Raw genomic sequence first — 15,927 nt, forward strand, 5'->3', positions numbered from 1 at the left:
AGCGTTTTTTGTCCATGCAATGAAAGTCAAAGGGGTCCATCCAAAATGTTGTTTGAACCAGAGGCAAAGCAATAGGGCAGGCAAATAGTGTAAATAGTATCTAATTGCTATTTACACTTATTGTATTGTATTGCATCTTCTATTATAAAGACATTTTTAGATAAAAAATAAGCACTTTAATGATTTAAAAAAATATACATTTATGTTCTGTTAGATTACTACTGTTCTGTTTGACTACTTTTTGTATGTTGTATAATTATGTCTCTAGGGGAAAAATGTTCTTTTAGAAGGGCCTCATTTATTCATTTTGCCTGGGGCCCCCTGCATTTAATGTAGGTTCACCTCTGGTTTGGACAATGTATAAAGCATACAGGTTTGAAATGACAGATTTTTCATCTTTGGGTGAACTGTTCATTTAAGCAAAAGTCTCCATTTGCTCTCCATTTGATCTTATTCGTGTATCTGAGATCTTATGAGATCTCAGTCGTGATTTTGAGCCTCTATGGACAGAGGAGAATAAGAGCTCTGCCCTAGTTTTAAAACGTCAAAACAAAGATTGTGAAATGAGTTTGATCCCAGTTTAGTCTCATCAAGGTCATTTTAGCTGAAACTGAAAGTCTCCTAGACGGCCTTCAGCTGCACACACCCCATTTCCTCCCATCGTCTGAAGGCAGCAGGATTATGGTGTTTTCAGTTGGAAAGAGCTTCTCTTGACCTTAAGATGAAAAGAAAGGGAGTGCTTTTCACTTGTCTGAACGATGGGTGTTCAGTACGTGTGATGGGTGTCTGTCTGAACTCCCTCTTGCATTTCGATCTCACTGTGCGAGAGCATGTGCTGGTGTAGAGAATACATGTGCAGTTTCTATATTTGACAATGATCGTGTGTGTGCATGTGCTTGTGCTTGTGTGGGTATCTGGATGTGTGTGTGGTGTGTGCATGTGGGTATCAGGGTGGGTGTTGGATTTTGCTCTATTCCCACTCTTGTCATTTAAAGAGATGCGCTTTGTGCCAATCTGGGCAGGAGATTTGCTACACTTTAAGCTCATAATGCATAATGCATAATGTTTAAGATCATAATGTAAACTAGTGAGTCAAAAGAGGGAAATGCTTGAAAGAATGCTGGAGAATGTGGGGGCCGTCAGTGAAAGAAGGGATTAAATAAAGAAAAAAGCATGCGAGGCGGAAAGGTGTCATATTTGCGTCTTCTGTGCCTCATCTTCATGCTGATATATATTTACAAGCTAAACATCAGCACTACAGGTAGGTATCAAACTTATACACGGTTAAGCCACATAGATGTAGATTTCTTATGAAAGCCCATTTCCACCTAAAACAGGTCACAGAGACAGAACGTAAAGTTTAACATAAGAAATAAACTCACATTTTGAGATAAAAAGCTGCAGTTATGAGATATAAAGTTGCAGTTGTAAGATATAGTCACAATTATAAGAAATATAGTTGCAGTTGTAAGATATAGTCACAAGTATAAGAAATAAAGTTGTAGTTCTAAGATATAGTCATGGTTGTAAGATAAAGTCATAATTATAAAAAATAAAGTTGTAGTTCTAAGATAAAAAGTCAAAATTAAGAGATATCGTCACAATAGTAAGATATAAAGTCACAATTATAAGAAATAAAGTTGCAGTTGTAAGATGTAGTCACAATTGTAAGATGTGATTTTGTGCCTCTTTGAGATGGCACAATAATACGCCGTTCACTTGCAGAACGCAAGCTTCTAGAGGGCACATAACTCTGAAGTAATGAATTTAGGTAAATGGGTGCAGAGCCAGTGGTGGTTTTGTAGGCAAACATTAATGCCTTGAATTTAATGCGAGCAGCTACTGGTAGCCAGTGCAAATTGATGAACAGAGGTGTGTCGCAATTATAAGTAATAAAGTTGCAGTTGTAAGATATAAAGTCAAAATTGAGAGATATAGTCGCAACTGAAAGATGTAAAGTTGCAATTATGAGTTTAAGTAGGAAGATAAAAAGTTGCATTTGTGAGAAATAAAGTTGTAGTTGCAGATGCAAAGCTGCAAATGAGAGATATAAAATAACAATTATGAGAAATAAAATTGCAGTTGTGAGATATAAATTAGTATTTACTAGAAATAAATGAACAGGCTTTCATAGTTCCTGCCCATGCAAGGTACAAAAGCACATTTGCGTTTTCCTGTTTTATTGCTTTGATTTACCTTGATGTGCTAAAATTTTATTAGCATAAAACTCATCCTAAATTTGGCTCATATCTGTGACATGACAAAGCCAAAAGTGTTGAGTAAGGACAGCTGGATGAATTAAATGTGCGTCCTGCAGTGATTCTTCACGTGATTCAAGAATTGACTTGGCTCTTTACAGCAGTTTTGATGCTCTCTGCTCTGAGGGAGGCAAACAGACCCATGCACTGACATAGCACATGGCTCAATTACTGCTGCAGCACAGTTTATCGAGAATTATACACTCCCACTCTAATTTAATCTCAACAGCCATGACAAATGCTAATGAAGAGAGATGGTCATTGCCCTAGAAAAGAATGCTTACATTTGACCGGAGGGGCTCCAGTCAGCACTCATAAACACACACACACCCGCTACAGTGACTAAAAGTAAAGTTGAAAAAATAATAATTTCCTCATCAACTTTAGTAGAACTTGTCCGGCACGTATCTTCCCTTTGGTTCCTAACATGTGCCTTCAAGGGTTTGCGGCTATCAGAGATGGTAATTAACCCCGTTGACTCCTCCTCCAGTCATTCCGTTCCTGTTTTTCACACTAACTTGACTGCCTTGTCGCCGTTTCTGGCTTTGCATCCTATTTGCTTTTTTTGTGGGTTTTAACTTGAGTCTTTTTGCCTCTGTCTCTCTGCGTAAGTCTGTCTTTATTTTGTCTGTGTGTCTCGCTCTCGACCTCTCATCTTTTTTATTTCTCCGTACTCACTGTGCAGCCTCTAAAGTCAGCGTTGCCGTGGCAACCGCAAAAGATTTGCAGCTGCAAAGATGTGGAAGTCTGACTCCAACATACATATATTTATTCAACAAGTATGACGTTGTGACCTCTAAAGTGGGCCTTACATGGTGAATAAAATTTGATGCAATAGGTTCTATAATTATAATAATAATATAATTCATACATACATAAATATATAATACTAATGTTATAACAATTTTCATTAAAAAAAAAAAAAATATATATGTATATATATACTTTATGAAAGTAATAATATGTGACCCTGGAGCACAAAACCAGTCTTAAGTCGCTGGGGTATATTTGTAGCAACAGCCAAAAATACATTGTATGTGTCAAAATTATAGATTTTTCTTTTATGCCAAAAATCTTTAGGACATTAAGTAAAGATCATGTTCCATGAAGATATTTTGTAAATTTCCTACTGTAAATACATCAAAACTGAATTTTTTATTAGTAATATGCATTGCTAAGAACTTAATTTGGACATTGTGGTGCAGGGTCACATATCTGTTTACACATTTATTTCAATATATGTAATAACACAAATGCTTATTTTAAATTCATATATGTATATAACGTAATAGTAATACAATGCATTATATCATTCATTAATTATTTTTATAAATATTTGATTCCTTATGTTTTCCCTATTTTATATATGTAATTATTATTTTAATTATTATTTTAATATACTTTAAATACTTTACTTTAATACTTTAAATTCATATATATATATATATATATATATATACAGTATATATATATATATTATATCAAGTGAAACAATTATTTGTATTATTAAAAATATTTATATAAATATTAGATTGCATTTTATAGTGTTTTATATATAATACAATAGATAGGTAGGTGTGCATGCTTCCATTATTCCTCACCTGTAACTCTCAAAAGAGGTGTGACTTCACAAAAACATGCACAGAGGTGTGAAGTATGCAGGTTTGAACATGTTACATTTCTAAAATGCACGTTAGAACGCCTTGCGTCCCAGTATCCCGTAATGACAGGAGGACGGTTGCGTAATTTCTCGATAGTCACAATGAGGAACTAAAGCAAACACGTCTGCACCAATCAGTGATCAGTTGTTGCCTGCAAATCAGTATGCAAAGCAGGGCATGATTGTGGGAATCTTTGCTGTTCAGACGAATGGATCAACTGCGGGAATTCAACTGACAGTTCATCTCAATTAAATTCATTGTCTGACTGATCCAACGGTACAAATTCATTCAGTGTTCAAGCTACTGCTCTGAAATGCGAATGTATTAGTTTAGCTTTGAATATTGGACCCTGTTTTGCTCTCGTTCATGCCTGCTTTGCTTTATTTGCATGACACGTGAAAGCTTTAGCATTTTGAACCGACGTATTTATTTCGTGCTACTGACTTGTTTCTCATTCCTCTCAGCGATCACGTTTTTAATAGTTAAGTATCAATGATTTATGTGCTCCAAATTGATCTAACCCAGATACATAATCAGCATCATGTCTTCTCATCAGCCAAAATAGAGTCTTGAAATCCTCACCATCAAGATGCGCCCCAGATCGAAAGATATTATACACATTTCATTTTACACAGTTTTTCAAAGCGTTGCTCATTTATTATTCTGTTTATAATGTCGTTTTCACTGTTTGTTGACGTTTATGTGAGCTAGTTTGTTCGTTTTTGCTTTCAGCTGCTGTCTTGTACAGGCAGATGTGTGTGTACAGTACATCACTGCATCCAAAGTGGGCCAGAAAGCGGCGTGATTTATTCTACCCACAAACCCACTGTCCTTGAGATGTGTTAGCAGAGGTGAAGGCAGGTTTAACTTTGTTTCTCCACACATACTCACAGAGCGAGCGTTCACAACCTGTCGAACAAGAACAGCTATGACGAAGTCTGCATGATTTTCCAGTCTTTCCTTGTCTTGCATTAAACTGTCCTCCTCGTGTCAATCTCCGCAACACAACACTTTGTTCAGTCAGACGAACATCAACATCTTGTTGAGTTGTGATGTCACTAATAAGGTTGTGTTCTTCTCTCTGACTCCTTGCAGAAATACTCCTGGATGACTTCATGCTGACGCACCCAATCTTCTTGGCCCCAGACAAGTTCCAGCAGGTCTTGCTTCAGCAGTATCCTTTCCCCTCGCCAGAACCATAAGTGTTAAATGTACACCTCTTAACTTCTGAAAATCATAATTGGACGACTATAACCCTGTCTTAGTGTGATTTATCTGAGTAGAACATGTACCTGGGATCATCATATAGCCTTATTAACCAGTTTTAGGGCTACGGCTGGGATTTAGGGTCTTATCAACATATAATTTCTGTTAGCATTAACATTAAGAATAACGTTAAGCTGCAATTTATGATAAGAATGTTGCTTCAGGACCAGAAGGTCACGTATTTGGTGTGGTCAAGTGGAATAGATTGTATAAAGTATTTTTGATATTTAATTGAATATTTAATTTTTTATTAAATATTTTAAGATTTAACATAATTTAGTTCCTTTTAAATGTATTATTTATTCTTTGTTTTTAATTATGTATGAAAACAGAAGCCTTATAGTACATGATAATGGGAAAAAAGCTGATTGGAGGAAAAAATGTAATTTAAATGCTTTGGTGTTCGCTCGCAAAATTTTGAATTTTCTCGCAAAACCTTTGCATTTTCTTGCAAAACTTTTGCGTTGTCTAGCAAAATGTTTTGTGTTCCCCTTGGAAACTTTGCGTTCTCTCACAAAACTTTTAATATGAGGTGGGAGAAAATAATTATATTTCAATGCTTTTTCGTTTCGTTTTTCGTATTTTTTTTCTCAAAAAGGTTTTGATTCCCCTGAGAAACTTTGCATTTGTTTGCAAAAGCAATCACTTTGCAAGCAATATATGGTTTTGGGAATGTTATACTTTTGCAAGAAAACGCAAAAGCATTGAAATATAATTTCTCGGCTCATCTAATTTTTTTCTGTCATAATGTCCTCTTAGAGGCTGTTTACTATAGCGTGACATCATATCCTGTTGTCTATATCCATTACAGCGTCTGAAGAAATTTTACATGATCAAAGTATAGCGTGACCACGCTTTATGGTTTGTCAGACCAATGTTTACCATCTAGGCACAACTCAGAACTGGTTAAATCATGTATAACTTGCTAATTGTCTTTCTGTCTCGTTTATGTTATTTTGTTTAAAACTGAATTATCACACAGACAGCTATGCTAGTGTCCTACATGTTCTCCAATCAGTTTGTTTACTTCGCAAAACTTCAGAAAAAGCATTTAGTTCTGAATTATCAAGCCGAACACTTGAATGTCTTCAAAACACTTCCAAAACAAACTAAATTATCTGCCAAAAAACAGCCAACACGCACAGCCGAAGAGCCCAGTGTCTTTCTACCGCAGGGGGCTAACAGTCGCACATGCCGTTTAAGATTTGGGTCACAATGATTTACCAATTAGCCGCAATGCTAACCTAGCTCTATCAGACTCTGCGGGCCAACAACCCCCCCCCCCATCCCTCAGGGCCCATCAGTTGCCTAAATTCAGATAAGAAGAGTGCAATGTGGGGAATGTTTGTTTTGTTAGTTTTAGGCGTTGTGTCAGAGTGTGTATAAGTGTGTGTGTGTGTGTGTGTAGAGGACACCCCTCTCTTTCTAAGTCCCCTCTCATTCAGTGACCTACATTCCTTCTGTGAGTGCCATAGCCCTCTCTACCCAGACCATAATGGCGTCTGAGGGGCTTGTCTGCGGACTTTAAGCACAAAGGTATTCCTGGGGAGGCCCGTCTGCATGCCTCAGCACTCCTAATGCAGCATTTCTGCTGCGCGGCGGCCCCCCGAGAGTCTGCGGCAATCAGTGACCCTCGCTAATCTTTCCTGACTGCCGTCACCACCTCGCCTTATGATCCGCTCCTCTCTTTCTCTTTCCTCTCCCTCCTCCCGGGCCATTTATCTTTCCACTTTCCACACCTTTTTTCCTGGTCTTTGACTTGACCTAATCCAGGCCTAATCAGATCTTTTTGTTGTGGCAACATGTCTGCTTCCTGCTTAGAAAAGCCCCGTCTCGTAGACTTCCCACTCGTTAAGGCTCATTTGAGGGGTTTAATAAAAGGATTTCAAAGCAGGATGATTCCTTTTCACTCAGGACTGATAGTGCTTTTAGCTCTTCACACATTGACAGTCCTGGTGGAGTCGGCCTGGCCGGACTCCAAACCGCTGCGGCGGCCGCGATCCAGGGCTGCCCCATGCGAGTTCAACTTTCGCAGCTGCCCAGCGGCTCAGACTGCTGCTGTTTTTTTGGCACCCGAGCAGAGGTGAAAGCTCTGGATATAGATTTACTAGATCTCGCATGCCATTTGCAGAAGCTCCTCTTGGGCCTTTTTTGTATGGGAATAGCTGTGTCAATTTTAGACGGGTGTCGGGGACTCTTTAATTATAGGCAGAGAGGCTCAGGGATACTCCAGTTTAAATTTAGTCCGCCTTTCAGGTTTCCTGAGTGGTAGGATTGGGGACAGGGAGTCTTTGCAGTTTTTTAGGTCATTTTACGTGCCGAAGAAGTATATTGCTTAAATACTTGTGTGTGACTTCACCAACGTGACTTATGTAAGCATGCAAGTACAGAAAAATCCATTCGCTGTGTTTATGTTGTAACTTGTGTGTGTGTGTGTGTGTGGGTGTGATGGGTGTGTTCCATCGACCTCAATACTTTTCAAAGGTTGTAATTATTCTGGCTGTCTGGCCACTGAAGCATAGATTTTGTTTTTCCAGTGCGGCATCTGTGTCAGGTGATCGGACAGCGGCTGTCTGAGTATGTGTTTATCTGCATACACTCATAAAACCCACTCAGTGCAATTTCTGTGCTGAAAAACACCAGCTGTATGTTGTGTTCTATCTATCTATCTATCTATCTATCTATCTATCTATCTATCTATCATCTGTCTGTACAGGTGTTGACGTGTTCGTACAGTTGTATTGACTGTATTTAGTGAGCGCAGGTGTGTGTGTGTTGGCTCGTGAGTGTGTTTTTTCTTAACTCCTGGCTCAGATTCAGCTCAGAGGGTAAGCAGGGCGAGGGCTGGCCCGGCTGGGACGGAGCTGAGCGGAAACTTGCAGTTCTGACTATGGCCTTCCGCTATCTGGACACATACAGAGACTTACTGCAGGAGGAGGGAGATCGCTCCAACACCTTCCCAAAGGTACTGCACACATTTGTAAAAAAAAAAAAAAGGTCATAAAATGTTTTTTTCAAGTGTTCAAATGCATACAAACAACAAAATAAAAAGCTAAAAAATAAACAAACTAAAACAGACTCTAAAATAGACACTGAAAATTGTTCTTTTTTTTTAACAAGTATTTTTGTCTTGTTTTTCAGTAAAATACCTAAAAAAATGGATTGATTTGGGAAACAACTTGAGTCTTCTTCAGAGAATATATCTTGAATTAAGATTACATTTATTAACCCATTGGCAATTGTTTTAAGCATAAACCTTCATAATAAACCTTATTCAATTTTGTTAGAAATGTATTTAGAAAAATAAACCTAATTGGAGATTTTTATATTGTGTACCTTCTGTACAGTTCTTAGGGTAACAGAACATATTAAAGCCCCGCTAAGGAAAATGTTGCATGACTACACAAGGTTTATTTTGAAACCTGCTCTTTTCTTATTTTTTCTTGCAGTTGTTTTTAGACGTCAGACTATCTGTTTTCACATTGTCATTTTATTAATATTAATATGCTTGCTGAAATTTAGAAAAAGTTTCTTTTTTTTATAATCATCAGTTGCTTCTTCTCGTTTATTTCCCTCCTGCAGGTCTTAATAATAAATGCATGTTGTTTCAGGAGCTGTATTTGTGCGCCGTTCAGGAGCTCAGCCGCTTTCCTGAACTGGTGGAAGACGTCCTGAAGCTTCAGCGCTGGACTGAGATATTACACAGCCCGTAAGCATCAAATCCCCTTCATCCTCACAGTGGAATATTAATATAAGCTATAAATATATTTTATGAGCTATAATGGCTGCAGAAATCATAGAGGAACAGAAAATCACATAAGGCATGAAGCCTCAGAGCCTCTTAGTTTGGTGAAGTACAGCGTGAGTTGTAAAGTATTAAATGAGGCGCATGCAGTTGCCCATTAAGAGCTTTAGAACCAGATGAAGAATTAATGTGCAGAGATTAATACTTTAATGTGTTGTGTTGGATTTCGATTGTGTCATTTAAAGCCTCTCAACAAGGCAGCAGTCTTTTCATAAACCCTTAAACAGTTCTGTAACTCAGTTTATAAAAAAGCACATTTTTCCTGGAGAACCTTTAATTGGCACTGGCATGTTTGGTCTTTCTGCATCTTTAAATTATAAGGATGCCATGCAAACATAATCAATGCCATTTTCATGGTTTTGGCAGATTGCAGTTTAAAATGTCTTGCAGTCCAGTTATAAACAGATTTAAGAGCTTGCCATGACTGGTCCTCAAATATCTTGCACATGCATAGAATATTTTCCATCCCTGATGCCACTACTAAACTAATTGTAGGTCAATAATAGTCTTTTGGAGACAAATAACTCATTCAATTATTTACACATGAATAGCTACCTGACTTGTTTTCCCTCCTATCCGACAGAGCCGAGGAGGACAAGGAGAGTCGCAAGAAGCAAGTCCGCCCACTCTTCCGACACTTCAGACGTATCGACGCCTGCCTGCAGCCCCGAGAGGCTTTCCGTGGCTCCGACGAAAGTACGTTCAAACCTTCGTTTCAATACGATGCATAAATATCGCACAGACTGACCGCAGTTTATTACCACTGCATTTGCCTAGCTGTGCAATAACGCCCATGAGAATACTGTTAGTGAATCATCTTATTCATCCTTTTTTTGTGAAAGTGCCAGTCTGCTTCTACTTCATTCAGACCAGGATGACAAAACGGGTCACAGAAGTAGCGCCTGCCAAGTTTTATAGATGCAATGAGCTCATCTGATGGAATGGGACTCTTTGTGAGGGCAGTGGCTCAAGCCAAGCTAAGTGATTTCCCAGACCTTAATCAATAGGCAATCTGACAGTACAAAACGCCACTGACCCTGAAGCCTCCAGTGACCTAGTTTGTGCCAGTTTTGTCAGAGTCGTGAATGGAAAGGAAGTTGATATTGTACAGAATTACTACTATTCAAAGTTTTGCCTCTTTTATCTAAATATATATATATATATACAGTGGGTACGGAAAGTATTCAGACCCCCTTCAATTTTTCACTCTTTGTTATAGGAAAAAAAATTAACTTAAATGATTTTAGCAAATGGCTGCAATATAACAAAGAGTGAAAAATTGAAGGGGGTCTGAATACTTTCCGTACCCACTGTATATATACACTACTGTTTAGTTTTTTTATTTATTATAAATAAATAGGTACTTTTACTCAGCAAGCATGCTTTAAATTGATCAACAGTAATGAAATTCTATAAATTCTAAAATAAAATTCTATTCAACAAAGAATCTTGAAAAAAGTATCATGGTTTCCACAAAAATGTGATTATTGATCATAACACTAAATGATTAATGAGCATCAAATCAGTATATTAGAATGATTTCTGAAGAGACATGTGACACTGAAGCCTGGAATAATTGCTTCTGAATTCAGCTTTGCCATCACAGGCATAAATTACATTACAAAATATATTGAAATAGAAAACATATAGTTTAAATTGTAATAATATTTCACAATGTTATTTTATTTTAATTTTAGAAAACAAGCTGTGCACAAACAAAATTTTATTCACTTAACTGACCAATTTTTTTCAAATAATAATAAAACGTGTTTATTATTATTATTATTATTATTATTAAGCATGTGATACTGTTGCCTGAAAGCTTATTGGTGAATGACTATCAGATTTGCCAGTGTCAGTGTCATTTATACTGGACAATTAAAACAACACAACAATTTTTGCTTTATATAATTTGTAAAATAATATATACATCTCACTACAGTAAGAAACATAAAACAGTCAGTCAATGGTGGAAAGCCATAAAAAACAAGTACATTTTAAGCTATGATTTGAAATCATATATAGTATGCTCTATTATAATTAGGCAGGCTATTCCAACGTTTGGGCGCCGCTACAGCAAATGCACGATCACTTCTTTGATACAGTCTAGACCTTGGAATTTTGACTAGATCTCAGTGTTCTTCCAGACTGATATGATGTTTTATTAGCAAGGTTCGGGAGGAGCACGATCAGATAATCAACAATTTGGCACAGGTGTAACTTGTTTAGCTAATCATCCTAACTAGCACAATATGTATAGATATGCAGCCTACTTACCTCTAACCTATGACAGTTTTCCGGCATCCCTCCTCCACCCCAACTCCTCGCTCTTAATCTGTTCTCATCCCATACTAGGGATAGGGGGAGTTCTCTGGGTTCAGGCTATATTCCGGGCTTGGAGCCCTCCCCCAGGACACAGCACGCCAAAATATGCTTACTATTGCTCAATCAGATTAGATGTAAGGGTGAACTCGTGAAATTCAGTAAGGAGATCAGAAAGATAGGGCGAGACCATTCACCGATTTACGTACTAATAAAAGGATTTTAAATCAATTCTATAATGTACTGTGTGCAGTGCAATGAGACTAAGATGGGGGCAATGTGCATCGGATAGTTGATTTGACTCTTTGGTCCTTGTTTAGTCTTCTGCAGGGTTTACACACCAGATCACTCATACGTGACCATCCGGAGCCGTCTCTCATGCCGGGTCGGAGAGATCTTGGCCCTGGTGAAAGAGAAACTCCAGTATAGCGAGGACCAGCCCACCCAACCTGCCAACCTCATACTGGTGGCCGTCACCTCATCTGGGGGTAAGAGAATGCAAACTTACCAAAACCTCACTTGCACACATATGTGTAAATTATGAAGCGGCATGACAATTAATAATGATCCAGACTGTTTGGGAACACAACATTTTTGGGATTGACTTGGCTCCTCTGCTTTAACATCACAATCTAATCTGTGTTTGTTCAGAGAAGGCTGTGTTCCGTCCCAGCGACGAGGCCGTTTTCACCACTCTGGGCGTCAACACCCACCTGTTCGCCTGCGAGCCCGCGGAGCTCGAGAGCTTGGTGAGAACCGTGGGAGGGGGGAGTGGTGTTCCCATGGAGACCTTCATAAATAGCAAGCATAAGGGTTCTGTATTTGTTACAGTCATACGGAAATCATTCTTATGATTGTTGTTAGTTAAACAGCACAAACTTCAAGATCAAGCTATCTACAATAGTGCTGAGAACTTAAAGTGCCCCTATTATGCCATTTTTAAGGTTGCTAATATTGTTTTATGAGTCTCCTAAAACAGGTTTACATGCATGCAAGGTCAAAAAACACGTTAGTTTTCTAAAAAAAATAGATTTAATTTTACCTCATTTCTAAATGATTCGTAAACGACTCGTGCAAAGCAGTTCAAAGAATCAGTCTCTCTAAACTCCTCCTTTCCGTGAGCCCTCACTGCTGTGATTGGTCAGATGGCGCAGTCCTTTGTGATTGGTCCAGAGCCGTAGAGAGCTTGGCTCTGGATTGGTCTACAGCGTACAGCGCGTGTCGGAAACGAAAAGTACATTGCCATGACGGAATGACAGCCCTGGAGACTTGTCAATACATAGAAAAGAAGGTATCGATTGTACCTTACCAATTTCTGATGATGAACGACTGGAGCAGGACTTTTCTCAGTGGTAAGTGTCAAGTGTTAACAAGTTTGTGGTAATTGTAAGATGTGATAAAACAAATGTACTCTCACAGCATAGGATACAGCGTCTTCTCGACATGATGTTAACCACATGGAAATTTTACTGTTTGTGGGCGGGCAAGTTGGCGACGTGTAACGTGGACAAAAATTATGCAAATGTGTTACTTTGTGACGTAGAGCCTTAACAGAATAAGATTCGAATTCCTGACGAATCATTTAGGCGATTGTGAGCCGACTTTTTTTTTTTTTTTTTTTTTTTATACAATAATTTTTTGCAGATAGTTTATGTTCACATACAGCTACATGACACTGCATGAAAGGTAATATTCGAAATAATAGGGGCACTTTAAATCAGTGGTTTAGAAAGCCATCAAAAATCTTGTTTTATTCAACCACAAAGCGAAAGTAGTGTTTAGTCAAACAGAGAGCTGGAGTTATTTAAACTCTACAGCTTCACTGTGTGAGAAGAATGCGGTAGGATGTAAGCAAATATTCAAGACTTGGGGGCACCTAATGTAAAAGTTATTGAAAAAGCCATATTGACTTGTCCCGCTCAGTGTCTTTTGGTGATTCCGGTCCTCATCCTCATGTCTTTGTCGGTCAGATACCTCTCCCTGAGGAGATCCACTGGTCACCAGGAGACAGCAAACTCCATGACATGAGTGCAGAGGAGGTGGCTAATCAGCTGGTGGTGTTCGACTGGGAACTCTTCAGCTGTGTGCACGAGGTCAGGACACTACAGCCCTCAAATCATCAGTATTCAGCTCGGCTTCACCACAGACAGACACAGGCCAGCGTAAAGCTGCTGCATTGCATTGTGCACATAATATCAAAAAGTTTAATGCTTGCACATCATTGTAATTGGAAGATATCAGGAGATTTGTTCATGAAAGACGAATTCCTTGTAGCTCTGCATTAAACTTTGGTTATTAGTTCTTTTTTTATTTATGCACATGGCAGATGCTTTTATTCAAAGCAATTTGCAGGGCATTTAAGGTGCATTTTATGTGAATTTGGGAATCAAACCCATGACCTTTTTAGTTGCTAGTGTCATGCTCACAATTAATGAGTTGTTTTTAAATTAGTAACATTTAATAAAAAATTTTTTAATTTCCAAGATTTTAAATGCACAAATAAATGTTATCCTGAGTTTTTTTTAGATTGTAGATTATTTAATGTCTGTTTCTATGCTACAGTTTCTTTCAAAATTCATGAAAAAGTATTGTTATTGTTACCTAAAATTAAAACTAAAATTATTCATCTCAAAGGTACTAAAACTAAAAAGTATTATGCAATGGCACTCATTACATACACAAACAAAATAAAGAATAAAACTAATAAATTTGAGTTTGGGAATTGAATTAGAGTTGAAAGTAAATATTAAAAAAAATTTAGATGGAAAAAGTTCACTTAAACTTGGAAATATTGCCTTGATAGCTAACTGAAATAAAATATGTTTAGGTACTGAGATTATTAAAACCAAAACTATAAAAGCTTCAGGTATATAGAAAAATATTTAAAAGTAATAAATAGATAAAATAAAATAAAAAATTACTAAAGCTCGTAACAATATGACTAAAATTAAAATAAAACGGAAAATATTAAATAATTAAAAATAAATAAATTAATACATTTGATAATAGTATGTAAATAAAATTAAAATAACACTGTCCTAAAATGTTCAACAATATCTTAATTTATCAGTATGCATATTTTTAATTGGTGTATCCTTTGTAGGGTGGGTTACTAACAAGTCTGATCAAGACGCAGATGCATCCTCGGTAGTTTTCCATTGCAATCAAAATGTGTGCCTTAGGAAACTGGCTTTTAGTTCAAGGCTAGCCGCATAGCAAAGTTCATGTAAAAACAACAAAACTTCATGGCACATTATGCAATGTTTTCCGTGAGTCTTTGTTCCTGTTCGTGATTTTTTTTTTGGGGGGTGGGGTTTGTTTGAACAGGTGGAGTTTGTGTGTTACGTGTTTCACGGGGAGCAGGCTCGCTGGCGCCCCCTCAACCTGGAGCTGATCTTGCAGCGATGCAGTGAAGTGCAGCACTGGGTCGCCACAGAGATCCTGCAGTGCCAGTCGCTTCCGAAGAGGATACAGCTACTGCGCAAGTTCATAAAGATTGCAGCCTTGTGAGTGTATATGTGTTTGGGTAGGGTACAAGCTGAAACCGCTTATGAACGTGACAAAAATGAATTATTCAGGAATCATCATGGCACTGAACTGCGTCACAACTGTGAACGTGATAACATAACATATGACCACCCACATGCATCAACACCTGTTCAGTATTCTGGCTCTCGGAGGGGGTGGGTAGCCACTCATAATAGTGTTCATTTGCATATAGTTTTAATTGTCCACTCGCAGAAAGCACCTGTTTCATTCTGAGGCTCAGAAAGATGGCAAAAAAGAGTCATGTAAAATTAAATTAATCTGTTTGTGGTGGAAGAAACCTTGAATAACATCAAAAGTGGACTTGAGGGGGAAAAAATTCTGTGCTTTTTTTTTATTAACATCTTATTCACATTCCAATGTTATTTTACTGTTGTAGTACTTATTAATATTTTTAATTAGTTTTGTTTTTTTATATTATCAGTTTTCAAGTTTTAGTAATTTTATGTGCTTTTGTTGAATTTTAGTTTTTTTAGTTATTTCAGTTTTTTTTTTAAGTCAAAGTTTTTAATTTAATTTTATTTAGGCTTTATCGCATACTTTTATTGCTTAATTTCTAAATGAATACTTTACTTCACCCAAAATTTGCTGTTAATTTACTGACATTCATGTCATCCAAGATTCATAAAATGCAAGTCAATGGGTTCCGTCACTTTGAAAGTAAAAAAAGCAGGTACAGGGCACACAAAATGAATCAAATAATGTTCAGTTTCCTGCACAGACCAATTATTTTGCTTCACAAGACCTCAATATATCGCCAGGAGCTATTTTGTGCTTCCTGTACCTGCTTTTTTGACTCTCAAAGTGACGGAACCCATTGACTTGCATTTTATGAATCACTAAGGACCACAGGTTCAGCTAAAAAATCTTCTGTCCTGTTCTACAGAAGAATAAAAGTCACTTACATCCAGTGGTGGATGAAGTACCTGAAAGCCACACTTAAGTAAAAGTACAGATATCTTACCAGAAAAGGACTTTGGTTGAAGTTACAGTCATCATTTAGAATATTACTTGAGTAAAAGTCTTAAAGTATGTGGTTTTTTTTTTTTTTTTTTTTTTTTTTATTTAA

At 37.4% G+C, this 15,927-nt stretch overlaps 1 protein-coding gene across 2 annotated transcripts in view; it reads left to right on the forward strand.

Moving 5' to 3' along the window:
- rapgefl1 (Rap guanine nucleotide exchange factor (GEF)-like 1) overlaps positions 1-15,927 on the forward strand; it is a 43,510-nt gene that overhangs the window by 12,561 nt on the left and 15,022 nt on the right. For both annotated transcript variants that reach the window (XM_016452393.1, XM_016452394.1), the window contains 8 exons: positions 5,015-5,093; positions 8,000-8,150; positions 8,797-8,894; positions 9,574-9,686; positions 11,633-11,800; positions 11,964-12,061; positions 13,283-13,405; positions 14,640-14,818. In XM_016452393.1, coding sequence (XP_016307879.1) covers positions 5,015-5,093; positions 8,000-8,150; positions 8,797-8,894; positions 9,574-9,686; positions 11,633-11,800; positions 11,964-12,061; positions 13,283-13,405; positions 14,640-14,818 — 1,009 coding nt within the window. The remainder of the gene's footprint in view (positions 1-5,014; positions 5,094-7,999; positions 8,151-8,796; positions 8,895-9,573; positions 9,687-11,632; positions 11,801-11,963; positions 12,062-13,282; positions 13,406-14,639; positions 14,819-15,927) is intronic.

This window comes from Sinocyclocheilus anshuiensis, unplaced genomic scaffold (assembly GCF_001515605.1).
Source record: "Sinocyclocheilus anshuiensis isolate Anshui unplaced genomic scaffold, SAMN03320099.WGS_v1.1 scaffold11, whole genome shotgun sequence".
Taxonomy (NCBI): domain Eukaryota; kingdom Metazoa; phylum Chordata; class Actinopteri; order Cypriniformes; family Cyprinidae; genus Sinocyclocheilus; species Sinocyclocheilus anshuiensis.